Genomic DNA, 23,262 nt, shown 5'->3' with positions numbered 1-23,262 from the left:
TGAAGTCACTGAGTCCAGACTGGCAGGCAGTCATAGCAGCACCTAATTAAACACTGCAGACTTAATCTTTGGTTATATATGAAACAACGGAGACTGAAATTGAAGGTTTCTGCTTGTTAACTGAATTTTTTTTTTCTTAAACAGTAAGGTCTAAACACTATGGAGGACAATTATTGCAAGGTCAATAAGACAATACTGATGATGTTACAACATTTAAACATTTATTAGTGTTGGTGGTAGTGTTATTGCTATGGTGCTATACTGCTATTAATGTTTCACTGTTCTGTCATTATTATTCCCTTTAGCCGATTATTATTATTCTTACCATTAACATTTTGACTTAGTCTGTGTATTTACAATGTTGTACCCCCCCCCCCCTTCTAAGACAACAAAATGATAATAAATAAATAAAAGCTTCAGCAATTTTCCTACAGACTTTTAAATCCTGGCATAGAGAAGGTTTTGAAACAGCATTTAGACTTTCATGAAGGGGACAAAATTACAGATAATGTAATTGAACAATTGTTTTAATGTGCATCCAGTTGTTCTGCTAATCGTCAAAGTCTTTCAAAGTTTTAACACAAACTGATTAGAACCTTCACAAAGAAGGATTTATAACAGGACTGTTGTATTAGACCGTGTTCTATAGAGATATACTTATAACAGTGTAATATAACAGAGAGCAACTTAAATGAAAACGATGCAACATCATATTGTAAATAAATACTATTTATTGAAAATATTGCATGTAGTCAATCTAAAACAAAGACTTGTTTTATTAACAACATAAACTGAGGTCGACCACTCAGACTGCAGCCCTCATCATAGTTGGAATGAAAATCAAGTACAAGTCTGTTTCCAGGTTCCTTTTGAGGTCTCATTAATTAGCATATAATTACCTTGAATGCCATTTAAGACGACTGCTAGCGTTGTGTTTAAGCATGCATACTTTGAAATTCCATAAAAGGACTTTAAAAAGTCCATTGCACTCTGCTGAGCCACGCGATTACACAGAGAAAAGAAAACAACAAAAAGAATTCAAAACAAAAGTAAAACATCATTAAACATCCGCAGCTGATGGGATTGCATTGCTTTGCATTGACATATCCCACACACTGACAACATCTTGGTCCAATGTGTTGTATGTAGTGACACCAGTGGTGAAAGTAAGTAAAAGCAGGTTTAGAGTACAAGAAAAAGTCATATTAATAAAATGGCACTCCGAGCATTCATTTTGCTTTAAATGTCTGTGAGAGGGTCCACTGGTCTAAAGAACAGCAGCCACTACGATGTCCTGTTTTTAAATGAATCCATATTCTGTCTCCTGCTGTTAAAATGAACTCACTATTCTATTCTCATTTGCAGGTCTACTGCAAAATGCATGCAGGCAATGATGCATTTATGTCAAAAATTAAGCATGATTTTGTACTTTTAAGAGAAAATACTACATATTTATGGATTATAAGATATCTGAGCGTTGATGTAGTGCACAAATATTGAAATAGTATAAAGATCGGAAGAAGCTAACATTTCTTAATTGATTGTTGTTTGCATGATTGCGCAGTTGTGAGCTAAAAGCATGCGGCACTGCAATGACAGCAGTCTGCTATTAATACCAAACATCAACAAATCATTAAAATGGCTTAATTTTTTTAATTGATTATGTTTATCAACACAACTAGGTAGAAATGCCTTTAAAAATCCTGAATGTCCTGTTGTTTTTCCTATTTTGTTTTCATTCCTTTGCATCCAACAGTCTATATATTTGTTTTTTTCCTAATATTTATTTATATTTATATTTACTTCCATATCTGAAACGCTGAAACTGCACATTCATCACATGTAGCTTGTCAGTTTGGAGTCAGTTTTTAGTTTTGCTTCACTAGATAAATGATGAATCCATATTACTCTAGCCCTTTAACTGTTGAGTGCATTTGTTTGCACGGGGCTAAGAATTTACTTTCACCACTGAGTGCGACTGATAGCATGGCTTGTGTTTGAGTTTGTGTCAGAAAACGTGAATGGCACAAAGAAGAATTTAACAGTATTTTCATACATCTCAGAATTCTTCATCATTGCACTGCGAGTCAAATGGAGCTCTCTGTGAAACGAGCGAAAAAAAAAACAAACAATTTTTAACGCTGATACTCAGCTCGACCCCTGACCACTCACTCACTCTCCACCGTCCACCACCTGAACACTCGGAGGAGTTTGGAGTTGGGATTGTTTTTTTTTGTTTTTTTGGCCCAATCAGACCCCGAGCTTGTTGGCTTGTGTCAGCACCACCTTGAGCACAGGCATAAACGCTGACGTCTCGCTGAAGTTGCTGCTGCTGACTATGTGGGTGTGGATGTTGAGGCCCTCCGTGTAGGATCGTGACTCTATAGTCCTGGCTATGTTGTGTAGTCCTCCTACAATGGCAGGAGAGAGCTGCAGAAAAGAAAAGCAGAAAGTGAAAGTGAGAAGTCAAATGACAGTTATTTTACAGGATGACACACACACACTGATACAGACATTTTAAAACCACCAGAAGAATGTTTCTCTGAGTCACGCTGGCCAAAGTATGAAGGTATCAATGAACAGCCAGCAGGGATGATAAAGCATAGAAGTATTTCCTAAGTGCATGAATTTACTGCTGTCTCTATCACATTGTTGTTGCACCTTCTCAGCAGTATAGAACAGTCTTTCTAATATCGTTAATTTTCATTACACATGACATGGACCAGGAGAAGCAGCACAAATTAAATGGAACAAAGCTCTGTAGACACCTCAGCTGGTACGGAGAATGTTAGGAATATGACCAGAGGGTCTTTATACACCTGGTGGAGTGATCTGATAGTGAGAACTGGGTGGTGCTTGTTATTTTACCATGCATGACTGATGACCCGAGGAAGTTTAGTTAGTTAGTTTTTCATAGAAAAAGCTGTACCAATATGTGAGAAAAGAGCTGTGGCTGTGTGCTTCTTGTACACAGTTATTGTGCTCACAGTAGCAGGTTCTGCCTACTTCAATGTCCAGATATCTGACGGCCTCCATCTCTTAAAATCCAATGTATTCTTCACCATCCTCTTTTTCTTCACGGAGCAAGAAACCAAGTCAAGTAAAGCCAGACACTCACCGTCTGCTCTCTCAGTTTATCATAGAGTGCCTCCAAACGTTTGTTGGCATCATCAAGCTTCCTCTTAGTTTGCTGTGAAACGAGCAAATAAGAGCAGAATTAAACATTCCATAATTGACTTTGTTAAAGCAGAGACATGCGGTGCTGTTGTCCTCATCACATCGACTCACGGGGTCGGTGGCTACAGCCAAGCACTTCTGGATGAGCCCCTCAAATGTGGTCTTCAGGACCATGTGCTCGTCAGGGATCGGCTTCTTCATGATCTTCTCAGCAGGGATGGACTGCAGAGGCTGAAAGGGTCAGAGGGAGTGAGAAAAGTTCAACCTGAGCCGACAAACAATGGTGACACTTTTACAACGATTTGGAATGTCCAAGCTCTGTAGAAACATTTAATACAACACTAGAATACAGTTATAAGCAGTTATAAGTCATTTGTCAAAAATGATAACGTCTCTCATACAGACATATTGTTCATCATTTCACCAGTTTACTGTATTGTCATTCATTATGCGTTTATACCACAGCCTCTACTTCTGTGTGTCCACAGGACAAGTTATAGCTGTGAACAAATCCATTGATACACACTGATACACACTTAAATCTGCATCCAATTCCATTATACTGTGCTGTAAACAATTTATTTATTATTATGAGTGCTTGTAAATGTTTTTATGGGAACTTACAGCAAAATATGAATCAAATAAATAAATGAGGACACTAATGATGCCACTAGTGCACTGTGTGAACTGAGCACACTGCGTGAGACTGAATGAAATCTTTGATGCAGTCAGTATAATATCAGCTCTAAACCTAGTCTGTTAGTGTGATGAAAGCACTGAAAATACTCTCAGGAGAAGATGGAGAGTGCTGTTGTTGCCACATTGGGTGATTTTCCAATAAGTTGGCGACTTAATCAGAGCAGGTAAGAATTATATGGGTGGGTTGTTATAATGTGGACTACCCTTTGTACAATTAGAGTGGTTTCTACTTTCTAACTGCAGAAGTTTTCCCTTGTTTTTTCTCAATCAAACTGAGGCAGTCTGATATTTTCAAGTTGTTATCTTTATATTCTGTGACACATGAGAGCTGTGTACCTGTATAACATCTCCGGTGGGTGCTCCTGGTGCTCCCTCCATACTGGTCTTGGGCATTGCAGGGTTCATGGGTGGAGGGGAGAGCTGCTGCTGGTGCATGCCTGAGTAGGGGACCTGAGCACCGTGCGAGCCCTGGACCATGGCCTGAGGGGCCCCGGAGGACACCGGCTGGGCCTGAGGATCAGCACCCAGCGCACTCATGATGGGAGAAGTGATGGGTGCAGGAGGAGTGTAGTTTTCTGGAACCTGCTGAATAATGATAAGTAGATTTTATTGTAAACGTGCAACATCTTCATCTCTGTCTCTACCTGCAGCTGCAAGACAGAGAAGAACAACAGTCATAGATACAGTACATATAATGTGTCTTACATTCACTGACAGGAGGCAGTTACATACTTCATTTAGCAGACTTACCTTCTTCTTTGGTGCTCTGCTCAGAGCTGGTGGGTCATTCCAGCCATTCTGAGGCCCTGCAGAAATAAAACTAATGATTCACTCATTCTCACACTAGCAGGGCACAGTGCTATCTTGAAATGTGTTAAATGATTTGTTAAACCATAGCTTTGATCACAAACTTGACAGATACTGCAATTAAACACCTACCTCAAATCCTACTCTATTCATTAGTTGCGTTATGATTCGTATAATGTCATTACATAATCATGCTTTGATCAATGAAATTTTCATTGTAGCTTCAGATTTCTCTCAGACAGTAAAATTAAATGATTCAGGTGATCAGTCCCAACTGGGAACTAGTGGGTAGAATTTGTTTCAGAGAAGTTGGAAACTACATATTCATCTTGAGACTCATTATTTGTGGCCTGTGTTTGCTTATGTGTAGACCGCTGATGAACCATCAGTGGTGCCCCCTTGTGAGAGAGGTGACCAATATTGTACAAGGATGACGACCAAGCTTTAATTAAGGTCATGGTCATGTTCATTTTAAGGGGTACGCAGGTGTGTGCGTGTATTATGAACACATTTAAAAGATAAATGTATTAAAACTGCATTTAAGGTGTGCTCTCACTTTTGTTACCAGTATTTTCAATGTAGTCTATCTAACCTGTTAAGTTAGTAAGTAATTAAATATAAGATCAAATAGCCTACACTTCAACTTCAAAATAATATGAAGTATTGTGAGATGGTATCAGTTTGAATGAAAGCGTTAATTTAAATCAACATGTAATGATAAAGCACAGGACTGTAATCAGTTTTGTTGTATACTGTAAATACAGAGTAAAGGAAATGTACACAATTTAAAGCCTAATTTATCATAGCTTTTTAATTGATCAACTTAATGCAATTGATTCTAATGAAACACTAATATTCTGATTATTCCAGTGGCTTCAGATTAGTGTTTAATTCTGTCTTGTATCTTATAAACTGATGTAGTTCAAGCAGGATGTTAAAGGATGCTCCTGTACTGGTGTAACCTGACGCTAACCAACTAAAAACTGTTACTGCTGGAAATGAACTGGTTGTTAAACAGACAAATTTAGGGGCAAGTTGGTGAGTTTGTGAGGAGGACAGTCACGGTGAGGATGATTAGAGCCATGCAGACCTGTTCTCTGAGAGGCGGGGATCAGCTGGGGGTCAGGGTCAAGATGTGTACCTGAGACTCCGCTCGGTGGAGGAAGAGGCATGTACGACACAGGAGATCCCGGCCCGTCATGCTGGAAAGGCGCTCCGGAGGACGGAGGAGCCGAAAAGGAGGAGGAGGAGGAGGCGGCAGTGGGGAAGAAGGGAGGGTGGGAGGGAGGAGAGGAGGACAGACAGTGGCTGATGGGAGGCTGTCCGGGATAGACCGAAGGTGTTGGCTGAGAGGGGACATGCTGAGTGTACTGAGAGAGAAAGCCGGGGGGGTGAGGGCGGGAGGAGGGCTCTGCAGGAAGAGGTGGAGGAGGAGCAGCAGAGGCAGAGTACTGAAGAGGCTGATAGATAGGTGCCCCCCCAGTTCCAGGTGGGTACTGGTTGGCCTGGGGGTAGGCTGGGAGTTACACAGGAAACAACAGATTTCATTAGAGAAAAACCAGTTACATGTTAAACTGACTGTATCATGCAACAGGGAACATGTAGTAACAGACAAAGACTAGTTACAGTACAGTGCATGCTAAAGTGCTTCACGTTTAGCTTGTAGGTCAACAGACAAAGAGATAAATGCACTGCAAAGTTCTTCAACAAAGACATTCTCATTTTCTGTTAGTGATTAATACTGAATACAACAGCAGAGAGGAGTCAAGCATGTCCAAAAGGAAATGCTTGTCAGTGTTTTAAAACGAAGAAAAGAAAGGATGTGTGTCGCTCATGTGCCACCTTTTAATGCAACCGCGTTTTAGCAAACTGGCAACATTAAAGGTATGCCCAGTTAGCAAATAGCAGCTGCTGTGTGTAAAGCATCGATGACTGTACAGACAATTATTTTGATATTGAAGAAAACTTGTAATGTAATGACTCTAAGGCAAGTTCTTGAGGTATAACTTCTTTAAATCTGCTCAAAAAGCATAGGAAAAAATGCTCCTCTATAACTGGATAGCCAATGTTTCAATTTTTGAGTCAGACTTTGAAAATCCCTGCTTGATGTTGTCTAACCATGCTCAATGTAAAATTCGCACTGGGTTACAACAAATCAGTTGTAAATAAATGTCATTTTTAGGGGACAGGGTTGCTTGATGTCAGATGTGTCAATGACCCTGGTGATACAGAGCTAACTCCTCGGCTTCAGCGGCCTATAAAACACTTACGCTGGTACTGATGGGAGTACATGTATGCAGGAGTGGAGGAGGCTGGAGGTGCAGCAGCTGTGCCGGAGGCTGGCATCCCGTACATGGAGTTTGAAGGTTCCACCTGCAGAAACACAAAAAGAAATCTGAGACCAGCTTTCAAAACGAGAGACAGAGAAAAGTCCACTGAGCTTTACAAGAGAGGATGAAGCCAGTGCCACTGTCTGTGACCACAAACAGCAGGCAGAATAATCCTGTGTTAAATTCCCCTCTTCTGCTCTTCTGGGAGTGAGAAAACACACAAATAAAATTCAAGTAAATGATGCAGCTGCAGTGGTATTTTGCTGGGTGGCTGGGAACAGCATGCACGTCAGGAGAGTGATCTAAACAGTCACATTAATAATCAAGGGGAAACAGTCAGAGTATCAACAGGAGGTGGGGTGGGGATGGGTAGATAAGGGGAAAGGCATTACCACAGACATAGCACAGTAGCAAGTTTAGAATATCAGGCATCAGATCAATCAGAGAAAATAAACAGTTTAGTAATTTGCAGTTATCAATCTGTGTGCAAGAACCATCAGCAAAGGTGTGTGTCGAGGTTGGATGGGTGGTCAGTTTGTGTACCTGCTGGTCTGAGGCGCTGCCTACTTGAAGAGGAGGAGGGACATTGGGGAGGGCTGTGGGAGTTTGGTTACTCCAGGAGGTGACAGTGGAGGCAGCCCTCATCTGAAGCACACAGAGACACACACACGGCACATACCGATGATGGCCGCAGCATGGGGAGGGAAAACACCCAACAACACCACAACGCCACAATGCACGAGCATTGGACCAGCGGACACGAGAGAGGACATAATAAGGGCCAGGGTTCAAATGACAGGAACAACCCCCACCCCACCCATGATAAGAAAGTTTGTACATTAAGAAGGAAGTGTTTTTCCCCACAAACATTAACACCCCCTCCCTAAACAATAAGTACATTTATCATTAATATTTGGCAATCAGCATGTAATTTAAACCCTGGCTAAAATGGAAATCCAGTTAATGAAATGACTACAACACGTCAGCAGCACTTCACCAGGTGGTTAGTTAGTGTGGAGATGTAGTGGTCGTCGTTAGAGGAGGAGGAGGGAAAAGAGCAGCCTGTGTTCAGGTTTAATACACCGCAGACTGAAATCCGTGTCAGTCGTGATGTCTGACGGTTCAAAGTCTGAACAGAAAAACACCAGGTGCAGGATGTAAATATGCACACAAGCCTTGTAGACAACATTCCCCACATAAACAGAACAATATATACACCGTTTTTACTACAGGTGTGTGCAGGTGATATAGAGAGGAGATTAAATACAACAGTGTGAGGTCTAAAGTTATAGTAAAACATTGTTTGAGTTGTTTGCTAGGTTGTGTTAATATTTGATCTATGCTGCAAAATGTCAGTGGCAGATTTATAAACTTAATCTAAAATCATTTTTTACATGATGACTCTCTTCATTCTTTTTATTTAACATATGAGCCATTATTTCTCTGTTAGTGATCTTTTCATATTATCCTGTGAAGCGCTGTTTCAATATGAGCACTATAAATAATCACTGATCATCCTCCACACTGCTGATCATGGTTTACAGGCGCATGTGAGGAGTTAGTGACGGCACTAAAGCCACAGTTGTTGAGTGCCCTACAAGAGAGGATGAAGTCAGGCTTTCTCCTTCATTGTTTACTGCATTAATTACTGCAGTTCAGTGGTATTTTGTTTGGTAGCTAGGAACAGAATTCATGTCAGGGGGTGAGTGACAGATTTAAAGAGTGAAGAGTGATCTGTACATAGAGACATGCAATAAAGCATATTCATAATTGGAGCAGGCACTGGTATTGATATGCTAACAGGTGTTTAAGGGTGTATCTATGTTCATTTGATGAGCTCAGACTTGCTAAATCATTTAAATCACTCTTAAAAGCTAACTTTATTTTAAGGATTTGTAACATGATTTATATCTAGTAAACTGTCTTTTAAGTGTGTGTATGTCTATGTAAGTGTTAATGTATGTATAGATACATATGCATGTATACATATGTATTATTTTTTGATGTAAATCACTCAGCTATGTAGCTAAATAAACTTTATTATTGTGGTTATGATTATTATCATTTGTCTAACTGTGGGAGTGGAAATTAGGCTTGTGCATGTGTGCCCAGTTCCACAATGATTGAGATTTTTATCTGGTCCCTGGTCTCACACAAATTGTTTATGAATAGCAGCATTTCAAAGTAGTTGGATCTTTGCATGAGCACTTATTTGGCACATTGGAAAAACAGCGGAACATACTGGCTGATAATACTGGGGCTGTGCAGGGGCAGGGGCAGAGGCAGGTGTAGGCATGGGTACTGGAGCTGCTGGAGTGGGCTGAGGCACCATGGCGGGCTGGACCGGGGTGAAGGGATGCCGGGGCAGGGCTGAGTGGTGTTGAGCCTGAGGGGCAGGTAGCTGAGACTGAGCTCTCTGGGTTTGTGCTGGAGCTGCGGGAGCCACCGCCTGCTGCCCCAGGGCCCGCCTGAGACGGTCACGAAGCTGCTGTATGGCAACCTGTACAGACAAAAAGCAAGAGGAATGAAATGAGAAAGGTGGACTTCGGTTCGTTTCTGTGTCACGACTGTCTCAGTAAACTGCAAACCAGCAGAATTAAATTTGATCAAAAGTTTGAGCATCTAATATAACAACACAGCAGATAAACTGCAATGTAACTAGTTTCACACTACACTCAACACTTTGTTCAGTTGCACCATCTCTACTTTCACTACTGTCACACAGAGTGATGTTTCACCCAGTACATCATTCAGACACTACTGACAGGTGACAGAGAGACAACTGTTCTAACAAAAATGGAGGATATTTGCAGGAAGAAGGAAGTGAGAGGACATAATGTACGCTATCACGTGAACTGGCCAACATAAGATAAACTTCATGTGTCTTTTTAATTCAATAGTCATCTAGAAGTCACTTCTGTTGTACTTGGCTGTATGACTCATAAACATGGTCATAAAGAATAAACACTAAATCAAAAGGGAAAATTACCTTAAGGTACAGTTTGACTCTGTCAGCCAATATAAACACTGCTGTAGTGAGTTTGGAAATGGAGATGGTATTATTCCAATGTGTTTCTTCACCACTTATACATTGTAACAATATCAGACTAAAAACTGCAGCATCGCTGTCACACTCTTATATTAATTAGAGTGGTTAAGTGGCGTCACTTCCCTTTTCTGAGCCAAGTGCAGGCAAATTGTTTTGGACAGAAATTTAATGTAACTGTATCAACAGTTCTGTAACAATTCCCCTCATAAGTGATAAACTCACACTGCTCATGTTTAGCTCAAATAACAGTAACTGTTGAGCACAGTGCTGAGCGTGCATGTTGGCCATTGTCACAAACGTAATGGAAAAAACACAGGAAAAAACTCCTCAGTTCCTCAGCCCTCTCTAACTTTACTACAAGCTACAACTGGACTTACACATAGCTGGTACACCAGGCTGCAGTTGTGTTACATACCTGGTTGGTGTTGTCGGGCAGGTAGGTGATGGCAGTGGACAGACTGCCCTGGGAGGCCAGCAGGCCGGCATACTGGCTCATCTTCTCAGCCAGCAGGACGCCAATAGCGGTGGCACCAGAGCGCTGGGTCTGCTCTACTGCACGCCGCAGCACCACCACCTTCTCCACCAGGTCCTGAGTGATGGAGACACAGCACATCAGCACGACTAACATAAAGACTCAAGCTGCTTCAACAGATGTGATTTGTCATTTGGTGCAACAGAAAAAGTGGAAAAAAAAAAAAAAACACATATATGATGTTTAATCACATTAATATCTGCTATGTTCACCAGCTAGCCTCTAACTGTGTCTGTCTGCTGGTAGTGGGAGTCTGTTGGCCAGTAAAGTAAAATAAGCTAAAAATCTATGTAGAGCTGAGGGACACTGTAGAGTTAGGTGATCAGTGTTTCCCCTACCATCGTCTTAATGGGACCCCACGCCCTCCCAAAGTAAAATTAACAGATCATTTACGTCTCTCTCGCTCCGCTTCCTGTTTCACGTACATCTCTGCTTATGCCTCCGCAGACAGGAGCAGACGTCGACCCCAGACATCCGAAAGTCAGACCAAATTATTAGCGTTTTAATATGCGCTATCTGCCAACTGCTGGCAGAGAGGCTAGCCCTGGTCCTCTCCTCCAACATCTATGTGTAACCATAATATAACCTCTAGGGGAAACACTGGTGATAATTTACTTATCACTTCAAGTGGACACCTTGCGCATTACATTTTGATTTACTTTTAGTACAGAAAATACTAGTGCACCTTTGTCATTACAACTTGTCTCTGCTGCTCCAAAGTGGAGTAAAAATTGGTAACTGCAGGTTTAAGATACAGAGCCAGAGTCACTCTCAACACACCTGGAGAGAGAGGGGACAGTGACCATCTTGTGCTTTGGTCCAACACGCCACCAGCTTCTCCACGTTGCCAGCGCAGATGTAACACAGACAGGCCTGGGCTTGCAGTTGAGCGACACTTGCTGCTTCCAGCCTTCCCCCGAGGAGGTCTAACAAACAGAGAAACTCAGTTAGAGCAAAAAAAATAAAAATATCATGGCTGAGAGACAATGAATTCAAATTGAAAAAAAATAAAAGAGAGACAGAAGACACTGGTGAAGCCCTCACTAGAGAAACAGGATATCAACAACAATATGAATGTAAACTAACCACAGAGGGAGGAGAACTCCTCAGGCTGAGCGTAGGTCATGACGGCAGCCAGAGCCTCCTTCCAGTTCTGCAGGTCACACGTCTTCAGGATGTCATGCCAGTCTTTCATCACCACCGCACTGATCAGCTGCAGGACAAAAACACAGTTATATCACTAACAATAAACTTCAACCTTCACCCCCCCCCCCCCCCCCCGGTCGTTACATACCTTTGTTATCTTGCTGTGTGTTTTTGTAAAATACTTCTTCTGAGTTTTCTCTAAGAGTTCGGCCCCTCCAGCGATGGCCAGGATGATGCTGTCGGCCATCCGGTTGTCATGCAGACAGAGGTTAACAGCGCCCTCGAAGTCTCCGGTCAGCAGAGCCTGTGTGATCAGGCCGTCCACATCTTGCAAGAAAAAAAGTGTAATAATAACCAATCACTGAAGCCGAAGAGTTTAAACAAACCCCGCTGGCCTTTGTGAGTATAATAATGTATGAGTTTTGAAACACTGCAGAGCTTGTTACCTTGACTGATGCTGAGACTGACTCCTGTAGCAGGTGCTGGAGCTGGGACCTGAGTGGGCTCCTGAACTGGAGCAGAGGTCTCAGCCGGACTGGGCTCCTCCTCCACTGGTGCTGCCGTCTCCTGAAACACCAGAGAAACATCTCATGATGCTTCATATTTTCTCCTCTCCTTCCCCCATGTGCTGCAGGATACGAACTACTTTTTCAAAAGACTATGCTGGCTGCTGTGAGGCTGTACTCAGGCCTACAAGCAGATATTCACAGTCATAATTTAGTGTGTTAGCATGCTAACATTGCTCATTAGCAACACAAAGTGCAGCTGAGGCTAATGGAAATATCATTAGTTTAATAATAATTTTGACCTGATGGTGGTGCTGGATCAGAGCATCAGCAAAGTGATTATGATTCATCCTGTAGGGGGAAACATCTGTTCCAAATTTTATAACGTCTCTGTGGCAACCCATCCCGAAGTTTGAAAGAGGAAAAATGTCTCCTCATCCACGGGTGGGGTTGTGCCATAAAACAATTCCAAGCACTCAGAGTGGTGGGTTATAAATAATAAATATGGCTGATACATTAAAAAAAACACCACTTGCCTTTCACAGGATAACCAATAATCAAATAATATATAATAAACAATCAGTATTGGTTTTTCCTCCATCCAGTAGCTATTAGTTATTTCAGTCTGGACTAAAGTGGTGGTGATCGACCAAAATGCTGGAGCTAGCACGGCTAAAAAAAAAACATCCAAGACGGATTATATACGGTCTGTTAGATTTAAAAGGCCTTACACACCCACACAGGTGTTTTCAATTATTCTGGCTGATTACACCTCTTCTCAGGTTGAGGGTGAGAACACAGAGATGGAGGTGTTAGTCCCACTACCCACACTTGTGGTCTTAAACACTGGTCTTTGGAGCAGTATACAGAGCTAAATATATTCCACTACTCATCACGGTCTACCGCTGCACTGAAGTCCTGCTGCTGGTGGTAATGTGCTCGTTAGCTGAAGGGACCGACAGTAATTAACAAACATGAAAAAGATGAAGTATATGACATGTTGGATTCAGCCAGAATATTATTAATCATGTCCAAATGCAAATTATGGCAGAACCTCCTCCACTGGTTCTCTGTGAGAAAATCTGTTCTACTTGATGAGTGATGATAAAAATACTGCACATCTGAAGAGTAAATATCAAATCCTTTTATCAATGATTTTTAGAAATGTATAATTTCCTTAAAAAAAAAGAAAAGAAAAAAAATATATAGATATATAAGTTTTCTTATCATACACACACACATATGTATGTATATATATATATATCATACTGATGGAACCCAAAATAAAATGTTTTTCACAGTCATGTGACAGTGGTGTGGTAGCATGGTTGATCTGACCCATTTGTTCAATATGGAGAAATTAACTAAAACCAACAAAGCACCTGAGCTTTATTGAACTATGTATCTGTGAAGCTTCTAGAATTACACCGTCTTAATGGGCGTGCTGTGACAGCTGATGTTAATTCATCAGTGTGGGTACTGGGGCGGACCTGGCGTACATGTTCACACAGTCCTGGGTGAAGGTGAAATCAACCAAAATAATTAAAATCACCGGTATGTGTTTACTGTTGCGTGCGGAGCCTTTAACAGTGCACATCAGATGAGTTTGACAGTAATTTTCAGTTAGTCCTAGAGGGCAGCATCTATGTACAAATAGAAGTAAGTTCTACCTCCTCTAAGGGGATCTCCTCCCCCTCTTGCTCCTCAGCCTCCCCCTCTGGGAGAGCCTGGTCCGCATTTTCCTCTGGTTCACTTGTAAGAAGATCGTCTTCTGGATCTGCTGCCGCTGTCGGTTCTTCAGTCTCCGGTTCAGGAGCGGAGTCCAGTTCAAGTGTGGCAGCAGGCTGAAGGTTTGCTGCAGCGATCATGTCGAACGCTGCCTCGGGATTGTCAGCAGGTGGCACGAGGCTGAGGTCTGGTAAAGGCTGCAGGCTGACTGGAGCAGGCACCTCCACCTGAACAATGAAGGAAAATATTCAGAGTCAGGGACGATGGTTGAATTTCAAATGTAACATAAAGGAGAAGTGGGAGGCTGAGATGAACACAGATGTTTCAGAAATATATTTGGGACGAGGTGTGTAGGGAGGCGCATTTGACTAATTCAAATACTACGAACTGAAATGGAAAGTAATGCCAAGATACTTCCAGCGGCTCAGACAACCACTAGAGAAAATGTGGACCACAAATTTACAACTCATATTCTATGATTTATGTCCCAAAATGTAACCATTTTTGGTAGGATATGTTTGATATACGATGCTGAAAGTAACATATAATTCATGTATAGAAAAGAAAAAAGGTTTCTTAAGTGTGGGATCAGCTGGCTATGGTCCGACTTGGTTTCATTTAGTGGGTAATGACAGCTCAGGACCAGCTCTTTGGGCCACATCAAGATGATGACATGGATAAAATTAAAAAGAGCTCTGGCTGGAGGCCATTTCCAGGCAGTGGCTAGAGTAAAAGCAGGTTCAGCCACAGGCCCTGGAAACTTAAGACTGCAGAAAAACTCAGCTCAGCTCTAAGTTTGGATGTAACACTGGAGTCAGGCTCATGTTTGAGTTCAGTGGTAGAAACAACTCTATGAATAGAAAACGTATTTACTCCTCAGAGTGGGACCAGTTCACAAACACCATCCACGTGCAAGAGGAGAGAGTCAAATGCGAATGACGGCGTCTGAGCAAATTATTCCAGGCTTCCTCCAAGTAGTTTCAAAAAGTGAAGTAGCATTTGTAGAACTGAGACGGCTCATCTTTACGGACGTTTGCAACACTTCCTTATTGCAAAATATAAGACAGAGACGAACAGTTGACAGCAACAGTTGACAACTTCTGCCAATGCTAGAACAGCAGTCGGTCAGTTTCATTGTACCATCAGTGAAAGAATGTGGACGGCACAGTAAGCAAGAACAAATGTGATGTATTGTCGTGTGGTAATGGGCAATTCAGAAGCATGTCACTTAACTGGGAATGGAAGGGACACTCTTCAGCTGCTAAATGCTCCACTGTGTTCACCAGCTAGTCTCTAGCTGTATCTATGTTTGCTGCTAAGCAGGTAGTGCCATTTTCTGGAGAAAGTCTCTCCCCTTATTCCTCAAGGAAAATGTTTTTTTCCCCATCACATATACAGTATATCCTTTACCATGGCCAGCCATTCCAATTAAGACTAGAAGGCTCCTCTTAATACCATTACATTTATTCTTTACAGACATTAGAGTGGTGGGTTTTTTCATCTGTCTCTAAGCAAAAAAGTGAATTTCCTATACATCATACTAAAATGCCTCACAAAATGAACTGCGCTAAACAAACTTACCATCGGAGGGTCAGCAGCTTTTTCCTCCAGCGCTGCTGAAATCTGACAAAATCAACAAAATGGACACATTCATCACAAGAAGTACTAAAAGACAATGGATTCAACTGTCCAACAGAATATACTCTGAGAAAATATGTAAATAGCATCATAAAGCCTAGAAAATACATCTCACCTTTAAGGCTAACTCCTCTTTGTTGTACCCCAGAAGCTCCAGGTACTTGCTGCGAACTATCGCTTTCAAAATTAGCCTGAAAACAGAAAATGATATCTATTAAAAATGATACTGTATTATTTGGTTTGCTAGGAGAAGATTTTTTTTTCTCAGTTTCATACCTTGAGGAAAGACCAAACGGTCTTTTCAAACTCATTTTCAGCTGCATCGATTTTTTCCTGGCAGAAATCCACAAAGCTGCCTGCATTCAGGGTGGCCTGCAGCTGATCGGAGCGCTTCAAAAAGGCTGTTTCTGTAACAACCTGACTGATATGTACGACATGTGAAGTGGGCTGCTGAGGCTGCTGAGGGTTCGGCTTTGGGTTCTCCAGAGATACCAGCTTCCCACCAAACTACAAGTGAACAAAAGCCAAAAGAATGTAAGTGTTTGGAATGGTAAAATACTGATACTCATGAAAGGTAAAGAAACGGGGACTCACAGCAAACGAAGCTCCGACAGGCCTGCGGATCCACTTGGGGGGCTTCTTCAGGGGGTTTACTGTAGCTGGAGTGGCAGGAGCCTGGGGCAGCTGCAGAGGGGGCAATGTTTGTCCTGTCCCAAAAGGATCCATGTTACCAAATGAGTTGCTAATCTGTAACAGACACCCAGAGTCAGGTTAGACATGAAACAAGATGCCAGAAAACAAATGATGTGTAATTCATGATGTGCTGTGCTGAAAAGAGGAGGTGGGTGAGTTCAGAACCCAAATACCCAACAGCATCCAGCAGTCACACAGGTATCTGAGAAGCATCATCATAACAAAGAACCAGCTACGAAACATAATGGCAAAATATATAAAAAAAGGACGATTACATGTTATCATCCTTCCTTGCTGTAAGTTAAGTGGATCACTGTGATTTAACTGAGACTACATTTACCTTAATCAATTTTTTCATTTTTATTCCATTTCTTAAGTCTATCTCTTCACCTCTGCTTGCTGTTGCTGGGTATGGTAAATACCTGATCAGATCTCACAGCCTGGCCTAAACACAACCTGGTTTTAGGGGGCCATAAAATCTGGCCACCAGATAATAAGACTAAAAAGACCAGGCAATTTAGATATCAGATATCAATCTACAGAGTGCAACACACTCCTCACTCAAACACAGGAAATTAAAAGACAAAACAATGGAGTCAGAGCATTTTCTTGATCCCGATACACATTTGAAACATGTGGGATGCAATTTGTGATACGCTGCTTGACATATTTTACATTTCACAGATTTAACTACACATTATCAAACACAAGAAAGCTGCCTCTGCATTTACACAACAACCACCCTCTGTTTGTAGCAGATACACGTTTTGTTCTCAGGAGACTTAATCTTACCTGGTCAGCATGTCTCTGGCTCTGCGCCTGGCTGCTGCCTCCCATGATGGAATAGATGTCGATGTGTCCGTCGAATCCTGCGGCCGACAGCACTGCAGGATTCCTGGGGCACCACTGGATGTCAAAGCACCACTGGCTGCTTGTGGGCAACTCATACAGCACCTGAAGATTCAAGCAAGTTTACTTAGACAACAACAGTTGAGCAGGTTTGTCTTCAACGCTCAGTAAAAGCTGTATTGTAACGTCAATAATCTAAATGACATCTGTGGTAAACTTTTACCTCTGCTGTATTTGGATTCCAGCACAAGATCCTGTTGTCCTTCCCACAGCTCAGGAGCAACTCGGGATCAGCCAAGCTCCAGGCGATGGACAGGATACCCCTGCAATAAAGACCAGTACAGTTATGTCTTAAAAAGCATCATACATACAGGATAAGGTTGACAGTAATTTATATTTTTCTTACTGTCAACAAATCCCATTAAAAGCCTGTCTCTTAATACTCTGACATCTCCAGTCTCTCACTCATTCCGATTAAAAACATATTTTTAAATTATTAAATTTAATGTTTAAAAGCGGCTCAGTAATTTCCTAAAACAGCTGAGGAAATAGTGCATTTGTTGGGGACTATTTTCAGCAGCGGATTAATCCACATTTGGTGCTCTACTGAGTATTTGGGATAGCAGGACGGTGTATGTAGGACTGTCTCAAAATAAACTACAGTGTGTGCATTGATGGTAAGGAAGGAAAGTGTCACCCAGTGCAACAGTGTGGCTCACTGTACAGTTGTTGGACAACAGTGGAGCCCGATGGCACAGAGGAATAAGGCGTATCAGGGTTCTGATACACAGACAATCACTGTTAGTAGGATACATTCATACTCATTCATTGCTGGTTTGGATCTTTTCGTGGGATTTGATGACAATGAGGAAAATCTAAAATATGACAGACAGATCTATTTACCGTGTGTGATTCTCGAGAATCTTGAGAGGAGAGGTAGCAAAACGTAAGTCCCACATCTGGATGACTGGCATCCGATCGTCCTCCGAGGCCAAGACCAGCTGAGTGGCCACTTCTGGGTTCCAAGCGAGTCCAGAGCAATGCATCTAAAAACAAAGACATCCACACAAACATTTAAGCTGAACACACAGCGCCAAAGGATTCCAAGAAATACAACAAAGATTCTTTAGTTCTGGACAGACATTGGTAAGACCAAAGAACAACGTACCCTGTTGCTGTGGTCGCTAACTTTAATAATGAGGTCATTCTTGCGGAGGTCCCACACTGAGGCTCGGCCGCTCGGACTGGCCGAGGCCAGGATGTGCTGGACCTGTCTGTTCCATGACACACAGCTGATGTCCTCCAGAGGCTGTAAGACAAGAAAAGCATGGGCTTTTACTGCCATCCAAACTACTAAAAAATATCATTTACATGCATGAGATGATAGAGACTACGTCAAAAACATCATCACACAATAACAGATCAGTGGGGATGACACAACTTTATTTAACATGAACACAGATGACAATTTCACTTGCTCGTGGTTTCAATCCAAAACCGGCTCTAACTCATCTTAAGTCTGAATTTGATGCTTTCCAAATATCACTTCTTAATTAGTCATAGACCTGTTCTAAATGTAGATAAGTCCATGTACATGGTATCTTCCACCTACACCACAGTCTCTATATGTGCTGATTGTCTGGTTGTTAAAATGCGTCATGTGCTCAGGTCTCTCGGAAAAATCTTTGAAAAATAATCACTGCCTTTCATTAACAGACTTACCTGATAAAATAATTAAGTGCATTATAAAACTACTGTAATGACACAGTAAGCACATTTTAATGAATCATAAAGATTTACAAATGATCGAGAATGAAATAAATGTCGAGTGTAGCTGAAAGATTTCAAAATTTACCTGAGTTTTAGGTCCAGGTGTCATTGGAGAACCAAAGTTATTCATGTCCCAGATATAGATTTCAGACTCATTCCCACCTGATGCGACCAGGTTTGTCTGGTAATGAGAAGAAAACAAAATACAGTACAATAAGAGCAGCTGGACCCTGTTTTAAACAAAGTGCATCCGCAATATCAAATTCACAGACACTGGATTTAATGGACCATACTTGGAACGGGTTGACGTCGAGAGCTCTCACTGGCCCCGTGTGCTTGTCGCTCTCAGCAATGATCACGTCGCTCTCTCCAGAGATGATCTTTGCAGGGTCGTACAGGATGACGTTGCCGTTCTCGCCTCCTGCGATAACGACACCAGCTGGGTGACCTTGGTCGTCCATTCCATACGGACCCCAAACCAGTTTGTGGTATCTGCAGGGGAGAAAAGAAGACAAAACAGGCGTGATGAGACTAGAGCTAAAACCAGTAGCAATCAATCAGCAACTATATATTGATAATTGGTTATTTATGTCATTATTCTAAGGAAAAAATCAACAAAGATTCTCTGGTTTTAGCTTCTGACCTGTGAATATTTGCTGCTTTGTCATAGATGACAGAATACTCAGATTCATGTATAATAAAAATATTAAATCTCATTTTAGTTGCAGGTCTACAACAGCCAACCACAGTGTAGTCAGCAGTTTCCAGTACCTGTGAGTGGATGAGAAGCTGCCACATGACTTCATGTCCAGAGATGGCTCAGCCAGATCTAGTTCGAAAAACTCCAGGGAGGCATTGGTGCTGAAGGAGGCATCCAGCTGCTGGGCTGATGTTCCTGCAGAAAGAGAGCACAGGAACCTTTGGTACAGAGCTGCAGCCATTTCAACAATTAAGTCCTTTTCCAAGTAAACACGCCAAACACTTCAGGATCACAGGTACTGAACATGTGGGATCTGCTCCTTTTTCCTTGTGCCAAAGTAATGAATTGATTTTGAATCATTGGTCAGATAAAAAGACATTTAATGACATCACCTCGGGCTCTCATGGACATTTTTCACTGTTTTCTAATGTTTTATGAACCAAACGATTAGTCAGTTAACCTGGGAAATAATCAGTAGATTAACTGATAACAAAAATATCCATTAGTTACTGGATTATAGATGTGTTTATATAAAAATAAACATGAAATAGTGATCATATGGTTAATAATGTGTATGCCCTTTGAAATAGAACAAGAATTTATGCCATGCTTTCAGTAGCTCTCAACATAACAGATCCAATATATCTGACTTAGCATGTGATGATACAAAGGGACCTGAGAGCCAGATAAATATGGATGTGTCACATGAGGCAAAGTCAATATTGTTGTGTGCACAATCTTAATCCTCATTAATTCGGTAACCATACATCCATTTCAATGATGAACTCTCGCAGGTCATAAACATGGGAATCCTTCACAACTCTACCATCCATCACATACGACATGAAGACAGCATTACCCTACATCTTTCTGGGATAATGTTCACTCCTTCCATCCTCTCAGAATTACATTATTCTGCAAAAACATTTTACAGTTTTATGGGGCCGCACGGTGGTGCAGTGATTACTGTTGCCTCACAGTCTGGGTTTGAACCCCGGGGCTTTTCTGTGTGAAGTTTGCATGTTCTCCCTGTTCCTGCGTGGGTTCTCTCCAGGTACTCCAGCTTCCTTCCACAGTTGACATGCAGGTTAGGTTAACTGGTGACTCTAAATTTCCCATATTTGACAGACTGGCAATTAGTGTGCCCCACCTATCGCCCAGTGTCAGCTGGGATTGGCCCCAGCCTCCATCTCAAAGGATAAGCAGTATCGATAACAGATTAGAACTTTACTTGCTTGAATTGATAAGCAATTTAATCAATACAGAAAATACTGAAAATAGTTGCAGCCCAAAACTCTATAGTGTCGTGTGTGATTCAATGCCCTCATCCTCCTAATGTCAAATATACTAAACATATTTATACTGTATACTGAAATTATGCAGTATCATTTTCTCTGTTGCTGTCATTTGCCATTGGATCAGAAAGGCAAACAAATCAAGTGCTTTCTTTGTGTCCTAGCCAAACACCAAACACTCTGCTGCATGCTCATACCTGTAGCCAGGTAGATGGGGTGGTGCTGAGCAGGACTCCAGCTCTGGATGGCTGTGCGCTTGATTTCTTTGAGTTTCATCCTGGAGGGGGGAAAAAAAAGCAGAGATTTTGAAGGATCATTCAGTAATGACCAGCATAGTTACAGAAAATTATGAATGCATTCTGTGTGACCTCTGAAAGTAAAGTAAGAGGAGGCAAATAGAAACTGGTTAAAGCATAAAATAATGGCGTTGTCTGTGTGGGACAGATTTATGAACAATGAATTTGGCTTTTACTCCAACTCCAGTTACACAGTTACAACTACCTACTTTGACGGACACTAATTATTACATGGATACTACTGCATTGTACTGTAGAGCTGCTCCAGAGGAAACATTCAGCGTTTCTGCAGTGCAGTTAAAAACCTGTTTCACAAATATACCTGACCTGGACCTGGATGAGCAACAGAAAGTGGACAGATGGACAGGTGGATTAACCAGTTTAAAAAATAATTAACTAAAGGTCAGAGGTCTACAACAATAACAATGAAAAATTTCCAAGCATTTTATAACAATGCTGCCTTTGAATGTTTAATACATTCTAAGGCCTCTTTTGGGGTTGAATCAAAGCCATTGCTTTTTAAGACTTTTCAAGACCTGCAGATACACTGGACATTACATTTGCATTATGTAGCTCTGAATAAACTAGGTGTACTTTTTGCTTTCAGAGGTTAACATCAGGAAACACAATGAGCTAGCAGCAAGCTAACAGCCTAAGGAGTAAGAGCAATGTCCAGAAATGTATTGTCACTTTTAGTACATGGTACTGCATGTACTGGTACAGCTACAAGGGGTTAGATATTTCTAGCCTGTTAGCTGCCTGTGCAAAATACAACAGTGAGGACAGTTACACACTCACAGATCTTCATTACTTCACTAAAGCGGCTTACCTTCCCTTCCTCGCTTCTTCTTACATGTACGCACACATAAAATAGATGACAAGCACAGTACAAGTTCTCCTTTCGTTTCTGCTCAAGGATTAACGGTTGTGAAAACACACGAACAGGAGGCTACCGGGTCCCGGCTGCGGACTGCAGACGGATTTCCACGTCCTCACTGGTCTCCATCAACGTGGCACTGAGTAACTGTCTCCTCCTACCACGAAGAAGAACAGCTTCCGGGGGACGGCCAACCCCCCTCCCCCTTCCCCCGCTCCATGTAGCAACAAGCTAGCAATGCTAACGTCACCAGTAATGTGAACCAAGCAGAAGATCTGTTTCATTTTTCTTTAAACAAAACTTATATCCTCGTGGATAAGCATCCAGAACATCCCAAATTTTATATGAAAATGTAGACACGATGTAATGACACGGCATTTTGTCTTATAGCATAAATTATCTTTACTTTATTTCTGTTTATTTGTAATATTTTGCTTTTTTCAGTTGTGTCCCACTTGTGATCTGCGTTTTGTGCAGTTTGCATGTTCTAATGTTGCACAAACATGCATTACATTTACAAGATAAATCCTGACACTGAATAATACATGTGGAACGTTTTACATCTAAAGGTATTAAATGTTCAAATGTCATTTTATAGTGAGTATTTCATACAAGTATTAATAGTACTAAGATCCTTAAGTCTTGAGTAAAAGTATCAAAATCAGCATGTGGAAACATTACAATACAAACAAAAATCCTGCATTCAAAATTATACTTAAGTAGATAACTCAATTTACTTTTTGTTTTCCTGCAATAGCAAAACTCACTAAATGATTATTTGTTTACTTGTAATTGTCATTTTCAGTTGTGTTTTATATAATTTGTGTTTTTAAGTTATGTTCAAATTGCTACAATAACAGCTAAACAGTAATGCAGAAATAAAAACAGATCAAACAATGCTAGTGTTATATTTTATTATAAATTCTTAAACGTAGTAATAGAAGTAATAGAAACTTTTACATTTCACAGTACTGAATATGAAATAACTGAGTTCTTCTTGTTGTAATATACTTTCATGGTGAAGCCTTTCATATATAAATGCAGTTACTCTTAATCAGCAGTGGGAGAAGTACCCAAACTCCCAAGCAGTATGTAAACCAGTTACTCAGCTCCACCGGCTGCAGCAATAAAATAATGTATGCATTAATACAGGACAGTATTCCTACACTC

The 23,262-nt window shown here is 41.3% G+C and overlaps 1 protein-coding gene across 1 annotated transcript; it reads right to left on the bottom strand.

The window, feature by feature from the left end:
- Nucleotides 1-711: 711 nt before the first annotated feature.
- Nucleotides 712-22,244, bottom strand: sec31a (SEC31 homolog A, COPII coat complex component). The gene is given in 29 exon segments (XM_018694323.2): nt 712-2,430; nt 3,119-3,190; nt 3,289-3,408; nt 4,213-4,461; nt 4,627-4,682; nt 5,774-6,199; nt 6,954-7,056; nt 7,557-7,658; nt 9,256-9,513; nt 10,478-10,651; nt 11,375-11,520; nt 11,681-11,807; nt 11,889-12,067; nt 12,187-12,307; nt 13,917-14,201; nt 15,556-15,597; nt 15,728-15,781; nt 15,783-15,803; nt 15,889-16,119; nt 16,207-16,359; nt 17,098-17,259; nt 17,378-17,477; nt 18,058-18,200; nt 18,323-18,463; nt 19,010-19,105; nt 19,218-19,416; nt 19,696-19,819; nt 21,117-21,196; nt 22,045-22,244. Coding segments are annotated over 28 exon segments (4,143 nt in total). The 5' UTR covers nt 21,196; nt 22,045-22,244; the 3' UTR covers nt 712-2,250.
- Nucleotides 22,245-23,262: the final 1,018 nt, after the last annotated feature.

Source organism: Lates calcarifer, linkage group LG9 (genome assembly GCF_001640805.2).
Source record: "Lates calcarifer isolate ASB-BC8 linkage group LG9, TLL_Latcal_v3, whole genome shotgun sequence".
NCBI classification, from domain to species: Eukaryota; Metazoa; Chordata; class Actinopteri; family Centropomidae; genus Lates; species Lates calcarifer.
The sequence above is the reverse complement of the archived record's forward strand: the minus strand, read 5'-3'. Positions and strand labels throughout refer to the sequence as shown.